This window comes from Diospyros lotus, chromosome 4, assembly GCF_014633365.1.
Source record: "Diospyros lotus cultivar Yz01 chromosome 4, ASM1463336v1, whole genome shotgun sequence".
Taxonomy (NCBI): domain Eukaryota; kingdom Viridiplantae; phylum Streptophyta; class Magnoliopsida; order Ericales; family Ebenaceae; genus Diospyros; species Diospyros lotus.
Window position 1 is genome coordinate 13962293 of NC_068341.1, and position 26793 is coordinate 13989085.

Consider the following 26793-nt stretch of genomic DNA (forward strand, 5'->3'; position numbering starts at 1 on the left):
TTTTCTGTCTATCAGACTCCTAATAAACTTGAGAATCACAAGAAGCTATATATTCAGAAGATAGTTCGACATCACAAGATCCTGCTTTACTAATGTTTGATAGTATCTGGCAATCGGCTACCAATTCTATGAAATACAGGCTTCCACCAACAGACAAGCACCTAGTTCAAGTGTTGATTGCAGATTTTGAAGGACATATTACAGCCTATGCCCTTGATTTTCAAGTTCACTGAGAGGATCACCTACTCCAACAATAACTTTTGCTCCAGTTTTGACATAGGTGTTTTGATCCATTGCCCCATACAAAGTTCAGCCCCAGATTCCAAAGCTTGGAGTTACTCTTTTTCCTCAAAAAGTTAAAATTTAAGAAAATCCGACCAGAATTTAGAAGAGACATTCTAAGATAATATCATGGAGGATCCTATTAATAATATTTTCCCGCCCCAAACTTCACTAGGCACATCTTAAATGACACCTTTTGAGTCTTTATCCTATGAATTTCATCTTGTAGCCGTTTTGCAGGCTCGTCACCTTTCTGCTTTTGTCCTAGGAGTTGAACTTGAGTATCTTGCTTCTTCCTTAGCTCTGCAACCTGCCAAACAAAAGAAATCATAAAGCAAATAGTCATTACACACATTCACAGTTACTCATGGTAAGTTGAGCACACAAAATGGAAGTTCACCTGTTCTTCAAGAATATTCAACTTTTGAAGATAATCTATCTTCCTTTAGCTTTTCAGTACTTTAATCAGAAGTGGATGGAATATTTGCAAGATTGTATCTCAGTCCTTCAATCAATTTCTTTCATTTGACAAGAGAATTAGATATGAGAGAGAACAATTTAAATGCAAGGAAGCCATAGATAACTAAGCTGCACCATCCTTTTCTCATCCTCCAACTCTTGAACTTTCCTCTCCTAGTGTTGTTTAAGATCCGAGGTACAGCAACAGTTGTAAAGAGCTTCATTTCAGCCTTTAGGAAAGAAAGTAAGTCGTAATTTGAAAGTGACCTTGCATGAATAAGGAAACAAAGGAATGACCAGGTAGGTAGATTTGATTTGAGCATCACCGGAAGTTCAACTACTTTCATATTTATTTATGTTGCTAGACTCATTGGAAAGAAGAAGAGTCGTCACCAGCAATGAATGGTTCCCTGTCCCTCACTCTTCTCTTCTCTACTTTTCTTATTTATTTATTTTTTTTGGAATTTTTTATTTTATGTTTAGTTAATTTTAATTTTATACAATTTAATTAAAAATATTAAATCAAAACTATATCGTTTTGATTCAAGATTGACCATGTTAGTTGTTTAAGCTGATGGAGGAGATGTGTTTGAAAAGAATTGAAAGTATAGGGACTCTTGGAGATAATTGAAAATACAAGGGATGTCCTTGAAAATGAATCAAATGATCTCATTAAACAAATTAACATTATCTCCTGAATGAGTGCCCTATTAACATTATCTTTTATATTTTCATGCTTGTTTTAAAATTAAAATAAAAGCAAAAGAAATTAAAGTATCATTTGGTTGGATATTGTTTTCAAATGATCTCATTAAACAAATTAATATATGCAAAATAAAATAATATTAAATCAATTTATAAATGTTTTTTTATCAGATCAATTAACAAAGTTGCATCACTATATAAAATAAAATAAATTTATTAAAGGGCATTCTTTTTTGTGTTTTTGTTTTAAAATTTTTGAAGATGACAACAAACTGACAGATTTAATTTTTACTTTGTAACTAAAACAAAAAAAAAAAATGAAAATGAACACATAAAATTTCCTTTGCCTAAATTTTCAATATCTATTTTCAAGCAAATACATAGCCTATGGAGAAAAAAAAGTGAACCTTTCCCCTGTACTGTTGCCCATAGAAGATTGGCTTCAATTCAAGACTGACTTAATTAGCAATTTAACCATTAATTATTAGCCTAAAAAATGGAATTACAATAATACCAACTCATTTCATATTAATTTATGGACAAAAATAGAAGAGGGGAGGTAAAGCCTTATAGTTGGTAATAACTGAAACTCACTTACTTTATCACCATTTAATCTTGACTTTGATATCTCCTGTATTTAAACATTCTATTTAGAATAAGGCTTTGGTTTATAAATAAATAAATTAGATTACTTGAAGGCATAGATGTCCTTTTTATCTTTGTATTTGTTTGATTTCGCTTGAAATAGGTGTCTCTTCGGCTTGGCTTAATTTTGTGTCCTTGGCCTCTTTTAACATATTATTACCATTTTTCAATGACACATTTAATTTTAATTTGTATATATTTTTAAGCAATTACCCACTCAATATAAGAAATAAAGGAACTGCAAAGTTTTACGTCGAATTATTCTTTAGCTAAATGGTAACTCAACATGTTATGCAAAGTTAATGGCTCGTTAAAAAAATCATTTATAATTATAATAATCGATTCAATAAGGTATCAAATGACATAAATTTATTATTAATATTTTTGGGTATTTAATAGTAGTTTTGTCATCATTAGAAGGGGGGAGATTGTTGTTTTGACTTTGATGTTTTAGTTTTGATGATGAAATACGATATTATTCTTATGTTGAAAATTTTTGTTCTTGATGCATCTAAATTATTTTATAAGTTCAATATGCACGATCATGAAAATCAATTTCACCCAATGTCAAAAATTTCATCCTCAAATCTTTTAATGACATTTGGTTTGAAAAAATAAATTTTTATTATCAAATGAATCTTTTATATTTGATATATCAAAATTGGTTATATAGTATTTGAATCTCAAATCCATATTTTAATTTTAAAGACCAGTATGTCAATCGTTTTTAAAAAACGATCGACCATTTTCTTTTAAAGTGTTGATTGACTTTCCAAACATGTTAAACTGTTTTTGTCTATGTTGATTATTTTTTTCTTTCACGTCGACCGTTTTTATACATACTCTCGACCAAGCTCGGTTGAACGTTACTAAATCATTTCTAGTCAACTAATTTCATACCAGTCAACCATTTTTGCCTTACTGGTCGATCGGTTCAGTTTTTTAGTCGATTGTTTTCTTTGCAGATTGCTTCAACAGCTAGTTTTGTAGGCTTTAATAGCTAAATAATGCCTAGTTTTCTTCAAATTTTTGAGAAGCCTATAAATACAGTTCAAGAAAGCTTGGGAAAAGGTTAATGAGCAAGAATAAAATAATTTGAGCTTACATTTATATTTATATTTTTCAATAGTGCTTGTGCTTTCATTTTTCACTTAAAAGGCTTTGTTTATCATTTGTATAATTTGTTTAAGTCTTTGTGTTTATATTTGAGAGATTATTGTAATTGAGAGTATCTACTCTCAAATTCTCTCTTTGTATATCTTTCTTGTATTACCTAACTTATGAGTTACATAGTTTACTAAGTTTTGATAGGAGGTTTGTATTTTTTATCGGTTTATGTTAAAGGGCCTACTTGGTTAAATAAGAGGTTTATTAGATTATTTGAAATCTTTAGTGGAAAGTTAAGGTAGTGGATTATGTTAGATTTAGCTGAACTACTCTAAAATTATTGTTTCTAGCATTATTTTGATTGTGCTTTTATTTTTATTTCATTTTTTGTGATTTCTATTTCAAAACCTCCTCAAAAGTTTTAAATTCTTAATCGTCCAATTCACTCCTCTCTTGGTTGTGTGGTGTCATTCATTGTGCCAACCCACCAAATATGATATGTGATGATGTAATAATCAGTCACTAATTAAATTTATAGAATTTAAGAAAGATTTTAACCATGTGCCAAGCTAATCTCGATTTAGGACATTTGTATAAACAAATAAGAATGACTATTTCAAGACTCGACTGGTATAACGCTACTCCAACACAAGTTAGAGAGGAATTTGAGAGAGCTTCGAAATCTATGAAAATATATTTTTATACCTTTTGGAATGAGTTTCTTGAGGAGGATCACGAGAAGAACGAGCTACCCCTGTCCATGTCATAGAGGATTAGTTGATTTCTCTTAATTTTGCATATCTAAGATTAAGTTGAACTGAAATTGTTGAACAAATGTGAATTGTCTTGACCTAAATTTATGAAGGTTAGAACGTGTGGTAGCAGGAGGACTTGAAATGACTATCCTATGATTATTCATACTAAGTTTGAACTTACATATTCCCTAAATCCTAGGGATTGCCTCAAGTTGGAGGCTTATTGAGTAGGAATTGCCTAAGGTGAGGGCTTATTTGATGGATCCTTTGAGACCTTCCTTTGCTTAGATTGTGCTTTCAGTGATAACCCTTATCTTCCTGGAGAGTGGAGAGTATTTCGATGTTAATGTTCTACCATAATTGAGTTCCTTTACCTTATAAATTCCCAAGAAATCTAGGGATATGCTTGGTTTGGAGTACAAATGCTTAGCGGTTGTTAGAAATTCCATTTAGTCTGAGTCAAATTATGAGTTGATGAGACATTAACTTCTAGCATAAGTCTGGGTGTGACTGACTTATTTTTTTTCAGCATCATCACTATACTAACAATATTTGACAATAACTAATACTGATTTGGATATATCGCTATAATAATATGTATTATAATGATATATATATAAATATAATATTTTATTTTCTCATACAAAATGATGTTATTAAAACTTTTTAAAGCTTGTACCCCTCCTTTAAATTGTTTCATAAAATAAGAGAATTTCCAACTATGATTTCTTTAGTTTTCTATTCTTCATATCAGTGATGGTAAAAATACAAACTTAAATAATGTATAGGTAAAAATAGTTGTATAAAAGCTAGGAAAGTTAAGACTTGGATCATCCAGTCACAGTCACGGTCACTTCTTGGTCTAAAAGGTGGATGAAATTGCTCACTCCGGATGCCCCCTACACCCAGCCTGATAGGATGTAGGGGAGGTTAATCATGTGACCCAGTCAGACGCAGTGACTAGACCCGGACTCACCGCGCACAAGGAGCTCCCCTCACTTTGGAGAGAGGTACCCTCACACTGTCGCTTGCGAGACTCGATCCTCGGTGTTGGTCCAAGATTTACCATGGAAGGCACTTTGTGCCTCCCTTCTTGACCAACTGGGCTACCCATGCGGGCCATAGTCACTTCTTGTAATTATGATTAGATGATGATGTAGTCTCACACATAAGCAAATAAAAAGTTTTAACTTACTAAGCATAACAACCATCTAACTCTTTAATGGGAAGCCCAGGATTACAAGTTCAAATAAACAAGAGATTGTGCAGTCTTGTTTAAGCAATCATCCTTAATATAATTAATTATTATATATAACAAAACCCAGTTATAAATGTAAGATACTCATATTAGAACTCATTAGTTTAACTTTTTCAAAAATTAGGATTCGTTTTCTTTGCGTTTTAATTTTCAGTTTTAAGTTTTGAATTCATTCTTAATTTTTTATTTTGGTAGTCTATTTTTAAAAAACTAAAATACAATCTATTTGTCATTTTAAAAAACTGTTTCTCAAAACAGAAAAAGTAGAAAACGTGTTCTATTTGAAATTTTAAAAATAATTTTTTAATGACATTTAATTCAATGAATTTGATTATTATACACTTCAGGACTTTGAAGAGCCAATAATATCGTATCTTTTATATCTCATTTTTGCTAATCATATCTAATAATATTATCCCAAAAAACTTATGAATACATAATCTCAAGTCGCAAAAAACCTAATCAAATCAATTGAGAAAGAATACATTATACGTATGTGATAATCATTAATAGTATGTTCATTCATTTCATATTTTTACACCTACCACTATTTTATTTTTCAATTATTGCTTTACTTAAAAAAAAAGAAAATTGAATAGGAAATCATGGTATATGTATATATATATATATATTAATGCATAGCTTCTCGTCGAAGCTAGGTGAGATTGACAAACAGAGGCCAAATGAAAGAAATACATGGCAGAACGCCATGTGACGGCGGCCGCAGAAGGCCGACAGGAGCGAAACAACATTGTGAAAGATAGGTGGTGGAGGGCGAAACAACGACAAGTAAAATCCCAAACTACGTGGTGGAGGGCGAAACAACGACAAGTAAAATCCTAAACTACGGTGACAAAGGATCTGAGTTGCAAAAGACCAATAAAGAAGGAAAGAAATGCCACAAAAAATATGGCCACGACGGATGGTGTCTCGTGTCTTGATCGTTTGGGGCTTTTGAAATTTATCCCTTATTTTTCAAGGAAGCCTCACTCAGTGACTTGTTGTGAGAACAAGGAAAAGAGAAGTGACAGATGCTTTTTTTATATTTTGAGATTTTTCACTTGTTTTGATCGAAAACAGTCAAAATAATTTTTTATTTTTTTGAGTTTTTTTATAATTTTTTCGAAATATATTTTTAAAATAACTAAATAAATATGTTTTTAATATTTTAAAAAATTAAAAATTCAAAAGGTTAATATTTTAAAACATGAAGTCGTGAATTCACATATTTTATTTTTGGTGAGGCAAGGTGTAACCCCTCAAGGGCCAAGGCGGTCGACATAAATATTAAAAATTTTAACTTTATAATATTTAAAAATAACAATATTTTACCCAAATATAGAGATATAGAAAAATTAATTAAAACTCTAAAAGCTAAAATACAAGTAGATATGAAAAAAAAGGCACATCACAAGGTTGAAGCTCTTATAGCTTAATATTATTATTATTATTATTATTATTTATCAAGAATATAATTTTTGATAGTAAAAGTAGCACACAAGAGTGTCCCAATAAACTTTCCCCATCCGAGTAATCCACAAAATAAATTAATGACACATCAACTATTAACTTAATGATACTAGTAAATCAAATCATATTAATTTTAAAAAAATAAGTTGTAATTAATGTTAAGAATGCATTTTGATTATTTTATTAAACGCACGCATGCATGCATGCCTAACGGACAAGGGTAGAATTTCGACTCGCCTCAACTTGGCCCTTTTACAACTTCGTTAAAATACACACAACATCCAAAAGCTTCTATGAAACCAACAAACAATTAATGTTTCAGATTTCCCCACTTGGAACAATAACAATGCCGCCGCAGTTAGAAACTGAACAAACTAGACATTGTAATGATAATTTTCTTTCCTATTCTAGCAAATTGCTAGTTAAAATCATATCATCATTTTCTTCCATTAACTGCCACGTACAACTGTGCAGATATATGGCCAACAATACAGAAGTCCTATGGGTTATATATGAACCACCACTTTCCAGCCTGAAAGGAGACTTTTTTGAGGAGGGGGCGAGCAACGTCCAAGAGTCCACGGAACGCCATAGAACACTACTATTCTATTCACAATGCAGCATTCAATATATCTATCATGTTGAGAGCTCCTGGTAAACCAGGAGGGCCAAAAGAAGAATGCTAAAATAGAAGAAAAGCTAAGCTATCTAGCTGACCCCAATTTACATTTGAGAGACGCTTCTAGTTAGCCTCCTTTCCTCTTCCAGAGGCGGCGTGAGGCGGAGTTTTTTAGCAGTCGGCAGCTGCTTGTCTGATTCAGTCACTGAGTCATCAGCAACCCTCTTGGCAGCCAGATGTCCATCTGATTCCAGCACCGAATCAACAGCTGCCATCTCCAAAACCTGATCCCTGTCTGATTCTGGCAATGAGAAGTCGCCAACCCTGTCATAAACCTGCTGTTCGTCTGGTTCAGATGCTAAAGTATCAGCAATCAAACACAAATCAGCACTAGGAATGCTCTCATTTTCTTGCACATTGCAGTCCTGATGGGACATTTCAGCCAAACTCTTTGGAGAAGGGGTGAGGCTATCAGCATTGGGACCGGAATCAAGAGTATGATCAGGGGACTGAGAATCTGCAACATCGACCATCTCTCTAGGACCAGAGGCAAGGGTTTCTTTCGGGCACCCTATGTTTTCTAACGGTGGAGATCCTGGTTGATTGATTTTCTCTTCTGTATTGACATCCTTTCCATCAATGGTATTTTCCTTGACCTCAACCTCTAAGGAATTATCAGAGGAACAAAATGATTTTCCTGGAGGTGCTTCTACATCCTCAAGCCTGGTTTGGTCAATATCTGGGTTCCAGGATGTCTCTGCTCCGAAATCTCTTGGCAAATAAGGAAAAATGCAACCTCCAGGGGCAATACCAGCCAATTGCTGAAAATCACCTCTGTTTGAAGGTGAATAGACAAACTGCTCACCAGCTTCTACATCTTCCTGTTGAACATAAAGTATACGATTTCAATCAGCTTCTAGGAATTAGGAATTTAACAACAGTAACACAAGTTCCTTGCATTACAGTTTTTCCTGAGAGAGAATTTATTAATGTTCTGACTTCATTAACTCAACAAAAATATATGTAGCACAGCATAAAAAAGGTCTACAAAATTCAGAATGTAGAACACACCAAATAAACTGCCGCACCATTAACAGAGAATAATAGTTGATGTGTCGGGTTTAAATCAACTTAGTTAAAAGCAACTTGAGCAGGTTATAGGTTCAACAACTCAGCTAGCTAACCCAATTTCAGTTGAGGCAACTGTTGAGTGGTATCTTCACTCTTATATTTGAATCTGATTTTCTTGCAAATAATTCATTTTTTGTTGAAGAATTATCAATAAATTCTCCAAATAATCCAAATTCTACATAACTTTTCCCATCTTTGAGGGATTTCAGCAGATTTTTCAAGGTCTACGTGGAGAAGATTCAAACAAATCTTTCTTTTTCTTAAATTTTCTGACATTTTTCCCATAGCAAATGCATATATATAAAACAAAAAAACAAAATTTAATTTATTTCCCTTTTCCATTGTCACAATAAATTGATTCTCCTTTGACCTGGAGAACAACAGAAAAAAATTCACATTTTTCTCTGTTTCCTCCATTTCCATCAAGCAAGTGGCAAGAAAATTGACCAACATATTTGAATATAAAACCTGGGCTTCTTCCTGATGATCTGCTATAAATTGGTTAGCTTCAAGGATTCTGACTAACAGAAATTGTCCTCCAAATCTAAAGAACTAAAACACTCTGACAAGACCTAACATTATTATTGATGCCAACTGCATTTTAATGCAAGATTTGAACACAAACACGCACACAGTTCAAATTAATTACACCAAAAGATTAGAAGATGGTGAAATGGAAGTACCTGCATCGATAATATGTCACCTTTAAACTCACTAAAAGATGGTGCTCGGTCAAAAGTTTGATATTGTCCATCAAGAAACTCCCTGAAGACTAAGCCTGAATCAGCAACACCATTGGAAGATCCAGATAATAGTGTCATTTCAATCCTCTGACAAGCTTGAGAACCGGATACTTTCCCATGACAACTCTCTAGAGGATGGCTTGTCTGAGCAACAACTTCCACGCAAGTTTCATTCTCATTATCACTGGGGTAGTTAGAGGCACAAGGTTTCCCACTGGAGGATGGTTGAGAATTTTCACTTGCAAGGATTTTACAGATAAGCCGCTGGATATGAACACGCTTGAAAGAAGGCTCAGCAGGTGGGAACCACTCTGCGCTAAGCTGGAAAAAAAACATATCATATTTGGATCACAAAACATGGAGAGAGAGAGAAGAAAATGACGGGGTGCCTAATTAAATTCAGGCTCCTGCACTATATATTAATGCTACAAGATTCTTAAACAATAATAGTTTTATGTAGTTGACAATTAAAAAGAATCTAAGGAACCATTACAATTTCAACAGCAAACTCAAGAAGTTAGTTGAACCCAAGCTTGTGAAGGCAAGTTGCTGGTAGTTGCTAAGATTTCTTTTGGATGACAATTATTTAATTCAATACTAACTTTTGAAAATTGAACGCCCCTGCTGCAATCAACAATTAAGACACATTTTGGAAGTGTAACCTACATAAACAACAACATATCAAGCTTTAATCTCACAGTGTGGGGAATTATAATCTACATATTTTTGAAAAATCTTGGTAGATATTGTTGGTGAACGAAGATGTGTGTGATAGTCATAGTTTGCAGTTTTAGAAGCTTCCTAATCTGGAATAGGATCTTTCCTAATTCAGCTTTAGGAAACTTTCCTAAGAATGTAAATATGTATCCTTATGTTGTATTTCTTGTAGAAGGTAGTTTTCCTTATGTAGTTTCCCTATAAGAGGACAACACCGTGTATATTCTGAATTATTGGAGAATCATATAAGAATCTGACAAGAAGGTTCTTCCGTAATTGAGGAAGAACAGAGAATAGGCGAGAAAGGTAGAAGACGAGAATGAGAGAGGAAAAGAGAGAGAGAGAGAGAGAGAAGTAGAATGAGAGAATTGGAGGGAAAAGATTTGTAGAATAATCCTCACATGATCGCCATCGAGATAGCTTCTTATTTATAGGAGATTGGGTTACATTCTAGAGAGTTCTTCTAACTCACTCTCGACCATTAGTTCCCAAGTGGCCATGTGCATCTTGGGATCTAATTACAATCATACCATCCCCTAATTACAATACTATCCAACCATTAGTTACAATATTACCCTCGGGCTGTGACAACCCACCACCCCTTGAATTATTTCTCGTCCCCAAGAAATTAAAGTCTAGTCACCCGAGGATATTGCTGGAGGAAATCTAGTAAGTACTCCCAAGTGGTGTTATCCAGGTGCAGGTGTGTCCATTGCACCAAAACCTATGTGAGAGGGAGAGAGTCCTTGTAAATCATTCTTTTGTCCAACATTGCCTTAGGCTTCACCTCCACAATCCCATCTTCCATCGACTTCAGAACCCCACCACTAACTTCTTCAATATCCATGCTTTCTTCAAGAAAGATACATGAAACACCGGGTGTAACCCCACCTCTTTAGGTAATTGTAGCCGGTAGGCCATTGGCCCTACCTTTGCAATGACCCGGACGGGTCCACAATACTTGGGGCTAATTTTTGTTGTAGGACCCTTATTGAATAGGTGTTGTTGGAACCTCTTGACCTTCAAATATACCTCCTCTCCCACCTCAAATGTTCTGTCCGTGCGGTGCCTGTCAGCCGCCTGTTTCATCCTCTGTTGAGCCATGGTTAGTTCATTCTTAATGACTTGTAACGCCTCATGTCTTGCCTGCAAATACTGATCACATGAGGTTTCCACTAGAGTGTAGGGCATGACAGTTAAAATTATAAAGGGTGGGCACCCAAATAGTGCTTCAAATGGAGTCCTCTTATGGGCTATATGGAAGTTGGTGTTGTACCACCACTGGGCCAATGCTATCCAACGACTCCAACTCCTGAGTTTTGTAAAGCATAGGCATCTTAGATATGTTTCTAAGCACTGGTTTACTTGTTCTACTTGAAAATCTGTTTCTAGATGGTAGGCTGATGACAATTGCAGCCTAATCCCCCATCACTGAAACAAAGTTTTCCACAACTGGCTGGTGAATATTCTCTCTATCAGAAATAACAACCCGTGGTAATCCATGTAGTTTAAACACCGAATCCATAAGCTTCCTCACCACCTCTGTAGCAGTAAACGAATGTGCTAGGATAATGAAGTGATTGAATTTCGTTAGTCTATCCACTACCACTAGGATAGTATCAAATCCCTCCAACCTGGGCAATCCTTCTATGAAATCCATAGAAATCTGTTCCCAAGCTAGGGAAGGTATTTCCAATGGCTGGAGAAGACCCAGGTAGGGTACCTGCTCATGCTTGCACCTTTGGTAGATGGTGCACTACAACACATACTTACCCAGTGATATGTCACGTTCAGTCCCGAGTGTCCTCCAATGGGAGAATCATGTAGTGATTGAAGGATGCGTCTCCTCAGTTGAGCATCTTCTCCTATGACCACTCGGTCCTGATATCTTAGCAACCCTCCCTTGAAGGAATAACCTGACTCCTCTTGAGGTTGTATTGCTAATTTAGTTAGAATCTCCTTAATCCATGTAGTTCGCTCATAACTACTTGTTATACCTTGCACCCAATCGAGTATCAAAGCTGAGATGGCATGGCAGCTTGATGTATTCTCCCTCCTTGATAGGGCGTCTGCTACTAAATTTTCCTTTCCTTTCTTGAATTGAATAGTGTAGTCAGACCCCATCAACTTAGTGATCCTCTTTCATTGTAACTGATTATGTGCTCTCTGCTGGGATAGGAACTTCATACTTTCGTGGTTAGTTCTTATGATGAACTTTCTCCCCTCTAGATAATATCTCCATTTCTCTACTGCCATCAAAACGGCTAGCAGCTCCTTATCATATATACTTAAGCCTAGGTGCGTTGGTGCTAAGGCTTGGCTCAAGTAAGACACTCGTCTGCCCTCCTGGCCGAGTACAACACCTATTCCCATATCACAGGCATCAATCTCCAATACAAATTTCTTAGAAAAGTTAGATAAAGCCAGAATTGGGGCTTGAGTCATGGCTTTCTTTAACATCTCAAAGGCCTCATTTTCCTTCATACCCCATTGAAAATTGTTCTTCTTCAACAGATTTGTGAGAGGCTTACTTATCACTCCATAGCCTCTAATAAATCTCCAGTAGTAGCATGAGAGCCCTAGGAACCCCCTCAACTCCTTTAGGGTTTTGGGCTTAGGCTAGTGCTCCATAGTTGCAACCTTTTGAGGATCGGTGCTAACCCCTTGTCCTGATATAATATGCCCTAAATATTCCACTCTAGATTTTGCAAAGGTGCACTTAGACCCTTTCATATAGAGTTGATGGCCCTTGAGGATTTCAAATGCTATTCTAAGGTGGGTCAAGTCTTGGTCTAGGTTGGAGTTATAGATTAAAATGTCATCAAAGAAGACCAGTACGAACTTTCTAAGGTAGGGAGCAGAAATATAGTTCATTAGGGTTTGGAAGGTTGCAGGAACATTAGTGAGTCCAAATGGCATAACCAAGAACTCATAATGTCCTTGGTGGGTTTGAAAGCTGTTTTATGATAGTCATTGGGGTTCATCCTAATTTGATGATACTCAGAGATAAGGTATAATTTGGAGAAAATTGAGGCTCCTGTAAGTTCATCAAGAAGGTCCTCAATGACAGGTATTGGAAATTTGTTTTTGATGGTTAGGGAATTCAATTGTCTGTAGTCCACACAGAATCTCCATGACCCATTCTTCTTTTTTACTAGGAGGACTGGGGGAGCAAACGAGCTTTGGCTTGATTGGATGAGGGATTTGTCCAACATGTCTCTATTTAGTTTTTCAATTTCAGCTTCTTGGACAAGAGAGTAATGGTAGGCTCTTAGGTTGACTAGTTTATTACTGGGGTTGAGGTGAATAGAATGATCAAGGAACTAGTGTAGGGGAAAGGGTTGAGGGAGGTAAAGATATCCTCAAATTCCATTAACAATAGGTGAATGGGGTCATATGAGTGTACTTGAGTGGTGCTTGTCACTAGGGCCTTAGGCATTGTCTGATCGCTTCTCCTTGACTTGAGATCAGAATTGCCCTCCCCTTGGTCCATATCCCTTTCCAGAGCATAAAGGGAATGTAATTTCCCTATAGAAGTTCCCCCTTGTTCCAAGAGTCTTTGTAGCCTCTTTCCTGACACTGCCTTACATTCCTCTATCTCTTGACATCCCACCAAAGTAACCTTCTGGCCCTCCCTATCAAAAGTGACTTCCGAAGTGTTGAAGTCAACACTAGGGGACTCACGGTCCTCATCCAATCCACCCTTAGCACGATGTGGCATCCTACTAGCCTGAGAATCCTTAAGTCAGCTAAGAATTCTTGACCACCCATAGCCCATCTGAATCCCTTACACTTGTATTGGCTTACCATTAGGCTCCCATTGGTGATCAACATAGACAACGAGGGAGTCTCCTGCAGTTCACACTATGGGACAGTGGTTGTTTCCTAATCAAGGAAACTATGAGTACTGCCACTGTTAATGAGTACCACGAGCTTCCTTTTTCTCACTATTCCTTTTACTTTCAATACCCTACCCGAGGCACATTCTTGCAGGGCATGCATTGATATTCCCCTCCTTCATCTCCATCAATCAACTCTTCCTGTTCTTCCCCTCCCTTGTTTTCTATTTCATCTCCTTAGCCTTCCATTGTAAGTAACATCCTCTTGCACTTGTGCCCCGACCCAAACTTATCACCACAACGAAAATAGAGTCCCAACTGTCGTTTTTGATCCATAATCAGGGCCTTAGTTGTGGGTGGTGTTGGTTGGGGCCTCACTATCAACCCATTCCTCTACTAGGGTTGATTACTTCCCTTACTGCCCCATATGAATTCTCCTCTTGAATTCCCTTAGGGGATAACCTGTGTCTCTGGGAAAAAGCCTCTAGGGCCATCTCATGAAGGTGAGCTTGCTCTACTGCCTGCCCCATGGATGTGGGGTAGAGCATCTTCACGGTGGGGCAGATCTAATCATCACCGATGAAGCTGGATACAAAATAAGCTTCATCTAGGGAGGGGTGAGATAGGGATAATAGTGATTTGAGTTCTTTGAATCTCACCTAGTACTCCTCCCATGGATCCCCTTTGTTTTAACTTGTTAAATTCTTCTATAACATTTGTTCTCATCTTCTCCCCAAACTGATAGCAAATGCCATTCACAAACCCCAGCCAACTCCATTCTCCCCTTCTTTTGCTCCAATTCTAAAACCAAGCATTAACTACATCATCTAAATAGGCCACAACCATATTCACCTTCTCATTTTCAGCTACTCTATACTGGTAGAATACCCTCTTGCATCACCTAATCCACTAGAGGTCTATCCCGTTCAAACATGGGAATATCCATCCGTGGCCTTGGAGGATTGGGGTAGTTACCCCCGACTCCTTGGGTCAGATTGTCTTTTTCTACGTCCATCCCATCCCCTGCTTCCATCTGATCATGAGGCCTTTGTCTTGCTCTTAGCGTCGTTAGAATTGGCGCTGATGAAGCCTCGGGGGGAAAGTCCATTGGAAGGTTGGCATTGGGCTGTCGAGCAAACGTGCTAAAGGCAACCCTCAATTGCTAGCTTAATCCAGTAAATTCCTCCTTGATCCCACTAATGACCCAATCCAAATTGGCCGCATTCTCAAACTGGCTTCGACTGATCTCCTCTTAATTATTTTTGATCCCCAACTCCAACATTTCCAAATGATCTCCTACTTGCTCCTAGTTCTGTCGCATTCCCAATTCAATGGAATCTAATTTAGATTCCATTTGCTTCGCTTGTGTGCCTTCGGCCATACCCACTGCTCTGGCCAGGTCACTGGTTCTGATATCAAATGTTAGATCTAAATTTGACGAAAACGTTCTTTTGTAATTGAGGAAGAATAGAGAATAGGCGAGAAAGGTAGAACACGAGAATGAGAAAGAGAGAGAAGTAGAATGAGAGAATTAGAGGGAAAAGATTTGTAGAATAATCCTCACATGAGATTGGGTTACACTTTAGAGAGTTCTTCTAACTAACTCTCGATCGTTAGTTCCCAAGTGGCCATGTGCATCTTGGGATCTAATTACAATACTATCCAACCACTAGTTACAATATTACCCTTGGGCTGTGACACATTCTAATCAATTTCATTCAATTTTTCTACATGGCATTAGAGCCTACAATATCAACCAAGTCTGCCTAAAATCCTAGTGTGCCTTCATTACATAGTTTCCCTTTTGTTCCTTCTAAGCCTTCATTGCTTCTTCTTCTTTGTTCTACCTAGTATATGGTGAACACGATAGAATTTGTTGATGCTGAACCCACCCTGACAACTAGAGAATCAACTCCAGTAGAATTGCCAATCGGAGCTAGAGATTTGCCTGGTATGCATAATTCCTACCATCTAGACGGTAGGAACTACTTGCAGTGAGCTCAACTCGTAAGGACCTTCCTCAAAGGCTAGGGGAAGATCAGCCACTTGACTACCCTTCCTTCGAAAGACTCAAATCCCACTTTCACGGCATGGGGTGTTAAGGACTCCCTCATTATGTCTTGGCTATGGAGTGCAATGCAGCTTGAGGTTAGTAAGAATTTTATGTTTTTAAGTTTAGCAAAGGAGATTTGGGAAACAGTGAGTCAAACTTACTCTAAGGTCCAAGATGTCTCGGTAATCTTTGAGATTAAGACCAAGATTAGTGGTACTAGGCAAGAATTATTAACTGTAACAGAATACTATAATAAAATGAAGGGCTTATGGCTAGAACTTGATCACTATTAGGACATCAAAATGTTGTGTAGTGAGGATGTTGCCACCCTCAATCAAATTTTTGAGCGAGATATGATTGTTGAATTCCTAGCAAGCCTCAATCCAGAATTTGGTTAGGTGAGGATTTAGGTACTTAGTAGAGATAAACTCCGTACTCTTAATGAAGTATTTGCCATTGTTAGAAGTGAAGAAAACCGGATGGTGCTATGCTCAATGAGAATACTTTTGAAGGTTCTACCATGATGACCAGTAACAAAGGAGAAGCAAGGTTTAAAGTAGGAAAATCAAAGGCTCAAACTAAGAATTCAGGTCGCGAAGGGCTGTGATGTAGCTATTACAAGAAACCTACACACTAGGGAGACTCGCTTCAAACTCTATGGGAAGGAAATGTCAGAATATAGTTCTAACAAGAGTTCTCTCGCAATTTCCAAGAGAATTGCATGGGAACTAGTCAATTAGAAGAACAGAAAGAACAAGAGGGAGAGAACTAGAGAGAAAGAGAGAGAGAATTCGAGAAAGTGGGGGGAAAAATGATTCAATTGTATTGCCAAAAGATGCTTCTCTTGAAGGCGAAGGTTGGTTATATACTTCCAAGCCTTGGCGCCACTATTTGGTTACATTTGAATTAAAAGCAGCCATGTGCTGTAACTGCCTATCTACTCCTTATTACAACAATGCCCCTTACCCTTCTACCTTAATAATCTCTTTATTTACATAATAATCTCATGACAATTCCCCCCCCCCCCCGTTAGACGCATTACTTGTGCTCAAGTAATTCATAGAAGTCCTGCTGCCCTCAGAAACTGTTTCAGGAGGTTGGACTAGCGAACGAGGACCTCTGTGATAGGTGCCTGGTGCTTATAGATTATTCTTCTATCCACTATAGCAATGGGCTCTGGCTCTTGTTGTGCGGTTTCTATTGCTGAAGGTAGGGTGGAACTGATTGGGTTGGTGCTTGGGGATGGTTTGAGGAGTGACACATGGAACACGGGGGTGTATATGAGACCCCTTTGGAAGTTGGAGTCTGTAAGCCACCTGTCCCACCTTGGCTAACATAAGGCCCGTAAAATTTGGGGCTCAGCTTAGTTACTAATATGGGGGAAAGAGTTTTCAGTTGGTCTTGCCTTAGTTTCAAGTACACCTCTTCTGGTCTGCATATTATTTCATTCTTTTGGGCATTGGCTAGCTCCTTTCTTAGGGTCTGTAACATTTGCTGCCTCTGAGCCAAATAATCGTCCAATCATAGCTACCTGATTGTGATTTCCTCCTAGTGGTAAGAGTGGAGGTTTGTATCCACATAAAGCTTCAAATGGTGTCATCTTTAGCGAGGAGTGTGGGGTGGTATTGTACCACCATTGAGCCAATGAGAGCCATTTGTGCCACCCGGTAGAATTCATTAGGCACACACATCTTAAGTATGTCTCAAGGCCCTGATTAGTCCTTTCGGTCTATCCATTCGTCTCCGGATTATAGACATGTGAAGCTGTGTTCCTAGGGATTTCATTATCTCTTTCTAGAGGGAGGCTGGTAAAGACTTTATCTCTATCTGAAACAATCACCTGAGGCAGCCCATGTAACTTGCCCACCTGATCCAAGAAGACCCTGGCCACCTCCTGTGCTGTAAATGGGTGTGATAAACCCAAGAAATGGGCGTATTTGGTCATACGATCCACCGCCACTAACACACAATCCTTTCCTTCGGACTTCGGTAACCCTTTTATAAAATCTATGTTGATGTGAGTCCATGCTTGGTCAGGTACTAGTAAGGGCTGCAACAACCTTGGGGGTTGAATGTTTTTGTGCTTACATCTATTACAAATGTCACAGCCCTTCACATACTCCATTACTTTCTCCTCAATCTTGGCCAAAAGAATAATTGTCGGACCTTGCTATAAGTGTTTTGCATTCCTGAATGGCCCCCCACAATAGGAGAGTCATGTAACGCCTCTAGGATCTTTTGTCTAAGAGCTTCATCCTCACCAATTATGATTCTGCCCTTATATCTTAGCAATCTATTCCGCAAGGAATAACCTAGTTTGCTATCTAGGTCTAGGATCATTTGTTCCATCAGCTCCTTGATCCACCCTCTTTGTGTGTAGTTGGTCGTTACTTATGGGAACCAATCCAGAGTAATTGCACTGATAGCCACTGAGGCCCTTTCTTCCACACAACGGGATAGAGCATCAGTTGCTTTGTTCTTCTGGCCTCTCCGGTATTGGATAACATAGTCTAGTCCCATCAACCTTGACATGCCCTTCCTCTGGAGGTGGTATGAAGTTTTTGTTGTAACAAAAACTTAAGGCTTTCGTCATCTGTCCTATCATCGCCTTTCCCAAAACCATAAGAGCTTCCTAACATCTTTGGATGCTATTGTTACTCCAAAATCAGTAGAGGAGGCTCTAAAAGATCAAATTTGGAAGAAGGCTATGTTGGAGGAGATGAGAGACCTAAATAAAAATTAGACATGGGAATTGATTTCTAGACCCAAGGGAGTTAATCCAGCTATAGGTGGATATTTAATTTAAAACACAAGATTGATGGAACCCTAGAACAGTATGAAGTCAGGCTAATGGTCAAGGGCTATACACAGTCCTATGATATAGACTACCCTGAGACTTTTGCGCCCGTGGCAAAGATGACCACTGTAAGGGTTCTCATATCTCTAGCAACCAATTTTGGGTGGAAACTACAATAGTTAGATGTAAAAAATGCATTATTGCATGGAGATTTAGAGGAGGAGGTGTTCATGGAGTTGCCTCCGGGATTTCAAGAAGAAGGTGCAAGGAAAGTGTGCCGACTTAAGAAGGCTTTGTATGGGCTCAAAAAGTCCCCATGAGCCAGGTTTGACAGATTTTCTAAGGCCATGAAATCTATGGGATACCATCAGAGTAAAAGGGATCATACTTTCTTCATCAAGCATTTGGGAGAAAAGGTAACTACCTTGCTAGTATATGTTGATGACATTGTGGTTACATGGAATAATGATGAAGAACAACAGATTCTCAAGGGAAATTTAGCCAAGGAATTTGAAATTAAACACCTTGAAGCTCCCAAATATTTTTCGAGAATTGAAGTAATATACTCTAAGGTTGGAATTTTCCTATCTCAACATAAGTATGCACTTGATTTGCTAGCAAAAACAAGTACGATAGGGGAAAAAGGAGCTGGCATACCGATAGAGCCTAACATCAAATTGTAGGAGAATTCTGAGGGTGAGGTAGTTGATAAGGGAAGGTTTCAAAGGTTAATGGGTAAGCTGATATACCTCTTTCATACTACGCCTGACATAGCCTTTGCTATCAGCCTAGTAAGCCAATTCATGCACAGCCCAACCGAGGAGCATATGCATGCAGTAAGAAGGATCCTAAACTACCTAAAAGCTACACCGGGCAAAGACATTATGTTTAAACAAAGGGCTGATTTAAGTATCAAAAGATTCATTGATGCTGATTATGGAAGGTCTCTAATTGATAGGAGATCCACTATTGGATATTATGTGTTTTTAGGGGCAATCTGGTGTCTTGGAGAAGTATGAATCAAGGCATTGTGGCAAGATCAAGTGCAGAAGTAGAATTTAGGGCTATGGCCCTTGGTTTGTGTGAGTTGTGGCTATGAATCATCCTAGAGGATGTGAAGATCAAGGTGCAAGGTCCTTGTAAAACAGACTTATACTGTAGTAATGTCCATTATGCATTGAGTTTAGATGTCTATTTATACATGAGCTAGGCTATGGATTACTCCTAAAATACAAGGATTGGATAAAATACAAATTCAAATATGCACTGAATAGAAAGGGAAGGATTTAAAACTCAAGTGGTAGTGTTTGTAACCACTTATCTCTTTATCTCCATTCTTCTTTATCTTCTCATCTCAAAATATCTTTATCATCTCATCTTCTATTCAAACTTAATTTCAACAACACTCCCCCTGAAGTTGACAAATAAATGTTGACCATTCCCAGCTTGCATGTGATCTTCTGAAATCTTGCCAGTGGAAGACCTTTGGTTAGGATGTTAGCTAATTGATTTTCCGTTGGCATATAAGTAAGTAGTGATTATGCCACTGTCTAGTTTTTCCTTAATAAAATGTTTGTCGACCTCTATATGTTTGGTACGATCATATTGTACTGGATTGTGAGCAATATCGATAACATATTTGTTATTACAATATAATTTCATCGTTCCTTCTAGGTTGATCTTGATGTCATTTAGTATAGGACCACACTACATAGCCTTACTGAAGGGTGCAAAAAAGATAGAAATGCCCTCACTCAAATTGCAAATTTGCTTCCCTTGCCCTTTCCTTGCCTGCCTCCTCCTTCCTCTCTCTCCCCTTCCATGGTTGCCTCCAGTAAGCATCGCCTTCGCCTTGCCGACCGTTGCTGTGAGGCGATGCAACAGCAGTCGGTGCTTGTTGGAGGTAGCCATGGAAGGGGAGTGTAACGCCCCGCTTTTTCAAGCGTTAAATAACTTGGGAATTTTGGGATATTTAGTGATTAAATATGCTTTTTATGATTTATGTGCTTGAGGAAAAGTGATTGGTGCAACTTTCGAGAGTTGGCACGAAAATCGAGGTCAGGCACACATATTGAGGCGATGCACGCTTTTCGAGAAATTCGAGTTTATCTCTAAAGGTGAGTTGTCCTATCATAAGTATAGTTTTGTGAGTGGTTTTATCCCAAGAACTTATATTTATGATATGATTGCTTATATATGCATGATATTTATGAATGCTATGATCATTTTGTTATATTGCATGAAAGGTTGTGTTGTTGCATGGCACGATATTATTGACATATTGATATTTGTGCATGAGAATGGGATGTCACCTTAAAAGTGTAGCCGTAATTCCCCAAGGGCAATTGATGGAATAACGTTAGGATTATCTTGCCAAAGGTACCAAGATTCTGCCTAGGATTCCGTGCCGGGCTTGTGGGCCAGGGAAGTTACACTAGGGAAAATATTTCTTCATGTTATTGCATCATGCATTCATATATATGTTTTGGACCCTCACTAGAAGTTTCATCTTCTAATGGGTTATGTCCTAAGAACATTCAAACGTTCCAATTAGGATTTGTAGCTATGGCAAGGGAATGATTGATGACGTGGCCGATGGTTTCGGTGAGTTGTTCGGGTATATGCTCATTCATGAGGATTCAGGACATGTTCTTAGAAGATTATACTATATTGATGATCATGTATAATCGTTACGGTTTAATGTATTTCTAAGGAATCGTCGAAATGTATCTAAGGTGCTCAGTTATTATCTTTTGATGTTAAGTCTCCATGTATTTAAGTATTTAATGATATGATGGTACACATTCTTATATTGTTATAAAGTGAATTGATTATGTACCATATCAGATTTCGATTTTTAAGCTTCTGCATTAATGATGATTACCTGTCTTAGCTTATTGATTCTTATTTAGTATGCTGGGAAGGTAAAACGGGATTGTCAGGAAATGGTTTATATTGAAAAAAAAAAAAAAATTCCCAAAATTCCTAAGTTATTTAACTCTCGAAAAAGCGGGGCGTTACAGGGAGAGAAAGGAGAGAGGAGGTGGGCAAGGAAGGGGCAGAGGAAGCAAATTTACAATTTGGGTGAGGGCATTTATGTCATTTTTGCGCCCTTCGGTCAGCCTCTCGGTAAGGCTGTCGGGCAAAGTAGATTAATCCTTTAGGATAATCCTCATCCATAAAAGTTTGCATACTCCATGAGCTATAGCTCTAAATTCTGTCTTGGCTTTTGATCTTGCAACTATATTTTGCTTTTTACTATTCCATGTGACCGAGTTTCCTCCTAGAAATGCACAGTATCCAGACGTGGATCATCTATCCATAGGTAACCCTACATAGTCGACATCAAAATAAACTTCTAGAGTTATACCACCATTGTTCCGAAACAAGATTCCTTTCCCTAGAGTTGCCTTTAAGTAATGTAGGATGCGATTGACGGCCTGTAGATGTTCTTCCCTTGGGTCATGCATAAATTGGCCGACAATTCCAATGGAGTAAGCAATATCAAGCCTGGAATGAGATAGATATATTAACTTACCAACTAACCTTTGGTACCTGTCTTTATTAACTGTGCCACCTTCATTTTTTGACTTTATTTTGCGATTCGGATCAATGGGAAAGCTTGTTGCGTTGCTATTTAGTTTCCTTGTTTCCTTTAGCAGGTCCAAAATATACTTCTTTTGGGATAGGACTATGCTGGTTTTTGAATAAGTTACTTCAATTCCAAGAAAGCACCTTAGCTTACCGAGGTCTTTAATTTCAAATTCTTGTGAGCAAGTCTTTCAGTAACATCATTCCCTGTAATAATAATATCATCAACATAAACCAATAGGGTTGTGATGAACAAGGTATGATCTCCTTGACTTTGTTTATATTTTAGTTCCCCCACTGCCTTTGTAAACCTTCCAAACCACGCCTTTGGAGACTGTTTTAGCCCATACAAAACCTTTTTCAACTGACACACCTATTTCCCCCAAATAATCCTTCGAACCTAAAAGAAGGCTCCATGTAAACTTTTTCTTCTAAATCATCATGTAAGAAGACATTCTTAGCGTCAAACTATAGCAATGGCCAATTAAAACAAGCAGCAAGGGAAATGAGTATTCTAACTATATTCATCTTGCCTATTGGAGAAAACGTTTCTTGATAGTCAATGCCATAGGTTTGTATATCCTTTTGTAACCAAGCTCACTTTGTATCTTTCAAGTGTTTCATCAGATTTGTATTTTACTGTAAACATTCATTTACATCCCATTGGTTTCTTATCCTTTGGCCTAGACATAACCTCCAAAGTTTTGTACTTTTCAAGTGCTTTCATTTCCTCCTCCATAACAAGTGTCCACTTCTTATCCTTTAATGCCTCATGAACGCCTCATGAATGGATCTTGGGATTTTTATAGTGTCTAGTGAGGTAAGAAAGGCTTGATATTGTGAGGACAGTCTATGGTTAGATACAAATTGGGATATGGGGTAGATAGGACGTTTAGTGCATTCTCAGGTGTCTTTTCTTAATGCAATGGGTAGATTAAGGTCATGAGACTCAAATTCTTCCACAAAGGTTGGACAAGGGATGGTGGTATTATCTTCATCCAGGCAAGAATCTTGAACTTTTGTGGGTCTAGGATCAGTTTCCTTCTTGAGTAGACTAGAGGTTCTCTTGGATTGAAGGCTGGTCGTAGCAATTCGATTGTGTGCTCATCACACAATTAGTGTCTGACAAAATTGTAGAAGGTGGGAATGGAAGGGAACCAGTTGAAAGAGAATGCTGGCTTGGTGATTGAGAGGATGAAGGAAGAGATAAATGGGTGTCAAGAGTAAGATCCTCATCTTCACTCGAGTGCTCCCCTAGAAGATGAGGTGGAGAAGAGACAAAAAAGGGAGTAGTTTCATGAAAGGTAACATCCATGGAGATAACGAATTTACGAGTAGATGAATGATAGCATTTATACCCTTTCTGAGTGTTTGTACCCTAGGAATATATACTTGAGAGCTCGAGGGTCAAGCTTGTCATGGCTGTGTGGAAGAAGGTAGACATAGATCGTGCACCTGAAAACTTTGGAGGACAAAGTGGAGGGAAAGGAGACAAACAGGAAGTGATGCATTAGAAGCCAAATAGGACACTTGTTGTCGAGGATAAAGTGGAGGGAAAGGAGACAAACAGGAAGTGATGCATTAGAGGCCAAATAGGACACTTGTTGTCAAGGGAGTGAGAGGGGACACGATTAATCATATGAGTGACAGTAAGCATAGCTTCCCCCTAGAATTGTTTAGGTACACAAGACTAAAATAACAAGGACCGAGTAACATTTAAGAGGCAACAATTTTTCCTCTTAGTCACTTCATTTTGTTGAGGGGTATTAACACAAGAAGACTCGTGAAGAATGCTTTCTTTTAAGAAAGAAGTTGTTTAAACAGTGGTTAAAGTAGTCATTGCCATTATCTGAGCGAAATCGTTTTATACACACCCCAAATTGGGTTTTAATCATGCGACAAAAATTTGGAAGAATAGTGGCAACGTCAGATTTGTCTTGCATGAGGTAAACCCAAGTGACTCGAATACAATCATCAATAAAGGAAACAAACTATCGAGCCTTGTGCAATTACGAACCTGTGAAAGATCCTATACATCACTATGAATTAATGAAAAAAAGGAGAAACAACTCTTTTATTTACCAAGGGAAAAGAAGTCATGTGATGTTTGGCAAGTTTACAGACTTCACAATGAAGATTGTCAAGAGATACATCGTGAAATAAGATAGGAAACATAGTTTTTAGGAAACCAAAAGGAGGATGGCCAAACCAATAATGCTATAACAAGATCTTGGAAATAGTAAGAGAGGGTTGACATTGTGACAAGAGCCAACTGGTGCCCCGATCCATTCAAAGTACTCGCTATCTCAAGATGGTAAAGTCCATCCTTAACCTTAGCAAGTTCAATCGTCCTCCATGAAATATTGTCCTGAAAAATACAATGTGTCAAAAAAGTTAACACTACAGTTCAAAGACTTGGTAAGTTGGCTTATGGACAAATGGTTGGTAGATAGCTTGGGAACATGAAGAACATTAGTTAATGGGAGATGGGGAATGAGATTGATGTTGCCTTGACCAACAATAGGGAGATGAGAGCCGTTTGCAACAACAATCCCTTTGTGGCCTGGAAGGGGTTTGTAGGTTGTAAAAAAAGTGGGACACGGTGTCATGTAATCAGTTGCACCTGAGTCAAGAATCAATGAAGAAGGATGTGGGCTTGCATGAGCATTAAAGAAACAAGGAGAGAGACACTTACCAGAGGCGGCTAGAGAGCAAGCGAAACTAGAGCTAGAAAGAGATTGGATGAAACCTCTCAATTTTTCAATTTCCTCCTTTCTTAGTCCACCAAGTTCATCACTGCTAGTAGAAGCATCTTGAGACTTATTTGTCATTTTGGTAGTGTTTGCTGATTGTTGTGCTTGTCCCTTGAATCCACTAGTCCGACTTAGAACTTGAGCTTTTCCATGAAGCTTGAAACAATTTTCTCTCACGTGTCTTAGCTTCTTATAAAATGCGCACCAAAGACCATCCTTACTGGAGGGCTTAAGGTGGTCAGTTTGACTCCCCATGGTTGTCCTTCCTCCGTTAGGCTTCCTTGATACCATGGTAGACCCTTCAGTTTACTGAGATTCAAGCATAACCAAGTGTCTGCTTTCCTCGGCCCGAACGATAGAGAAGACTTCCCCTAATGGTGGCAACTGTCCTCTTCCAAGGAGTTGAACTCGAACATGATCAAATTTGGGATTTAGACCTAAGAAGTCAAACACTCGATCTCGTTCAATGAACTCCTTCAAGATTTGGGAATCCTCGATGTTTTTCATCTTTAGATTCTGATAGTGATCAAGTTCTAACAACAAGCCATTTAGAGTATTGTAATAGTCAGTCACACAAAAACTTGGTTGTTTTGTGGATGCGATTCTGGTTTTGATTTCAAACATCAAGGCGACATCTAGCATTTTTTAATATGCCTTCCGAACAGTTTCCCATACCTCCTGGGCAGTGGATAAAAACATGCAATTGCGGCTAATTTCATGTTGCATAGAGTTTCATAACCATGAAATAATTGCCGAGTCCTCTTCGTCCCATGCTACAAATCTCATGTCCTCTTTTGGTGGTCTCGTTCCATTAAGATGACTTAGCTTTCCTTTATCTTTCAAGAATGTCCTCACTACTTGAGACGATTGTAAGTAGTTTCTCCCATCTAACCAGTATGAGGGGTTAAGATTCTAGAAATCGCTTGCTGCCGTGTTGTGAGTGACTCCAATCATCATGCTGGTGTTAGGATCAATTGAGGAGCGGGTAGGGTTGTTGGTTTTAGAGATTGAAGAAATCAGATCTGGGCAAAAGACAGATCTGAAACTGGGCTGGCAGATCTGAAGTGGGTCTGGAGCAGCCAATGGGTTAAACCAGAACTGGGTCAGATCTGTTAGATCTGGGCGGGTTGGAGCCAGGTGGGTCGACCAGATCTGGGTCAGATATGTCGGATCCGGAGTGGGTCTGGAGCCAGGTGGGTCGGACCAGATCTGGGTTGGCTGAAAACTTGAAGAATGGGGGAAACCCAACCAGCGATGGTGGGGGCTTGAGTCGACCGACGGAGAGGAGCAAACGGCCGAGAAGGGAGTCTAACGGTCATCGGTCGGCGGCGTGAGTGACGGGGACTGGTCGGTGGCGGAGGAGGCTGCTTTGGGACGGCCGCAGGAGAAAGACGAACGGACAAAGAAAGGCAAACAGCCGCGTTGAACTGTCGGAGGCGGCTGCTGCGAAGGCGGTCGACAACGGCGTGGCGGTCGGACGACAGTGGCGGTGGCGTCAGCTAGTGGAGGAGGCTGGAGGTCTTGCGACAGCAGCGGCGGTCGGTCGTCGGGGATGGAAGCAGGGGCCGCGATGGTGGTCGACGGCAAAGAAACTGGAGCCAACAGTCGTGATCGACAGTGGCGGTCGATGAAAGCCGCGCAAAAATTAGAGGAGGTCGGGGACCGGTCGGGAAAAATGGACGGCAATGAAGGCCGGAGGTACCCTAAGCTCCGATATCATGTAAAACAGACTTATTCTGTTGTAATGTCCATTATTGAGTTTAGATGTCTATTTATACATGAGCTAGGCTATTGATTACTCCTAAAATACATGAGTTTAGATGTCTATTTATACATGAGCTAGGCTATGGATTACTCCTAAAATACAGG

At 38.5% G+C, this 26793-nt stretch overlaps 1 protein-coding gene across 2 annotated transcripts in view; it reads right to left on the bottom strand.

Moving 5' to 3' along the window:
- Positions 1-6833: 6833 nt before the first annotated feature.
- Positions 6834-26793, bottom strand: part of LOC127799344 (probable ubiquitin-like-specific protease 2B) — a 118083-nt gene continuing 98123 nt past the window's right edge. For both annotated transcript variants that reach the window (XM_052333290.1, XM_052333292.1), the window contains 2 exons: positions 9115-9495; positions 6834-8181 (listed from right to left, as the gene is read on the bottom strand). In XM_052333290.1, coding sequence (XP_052189250.1) covers positions 7405-8181; positions 9115-9495 — 1158 coding nt within the window. In that variant the 3' untranslated portion in view covers positions 6834-7404. The remainder of the gene's footprint in view (positions 8182-9114; positions 9496-26793) is intronic.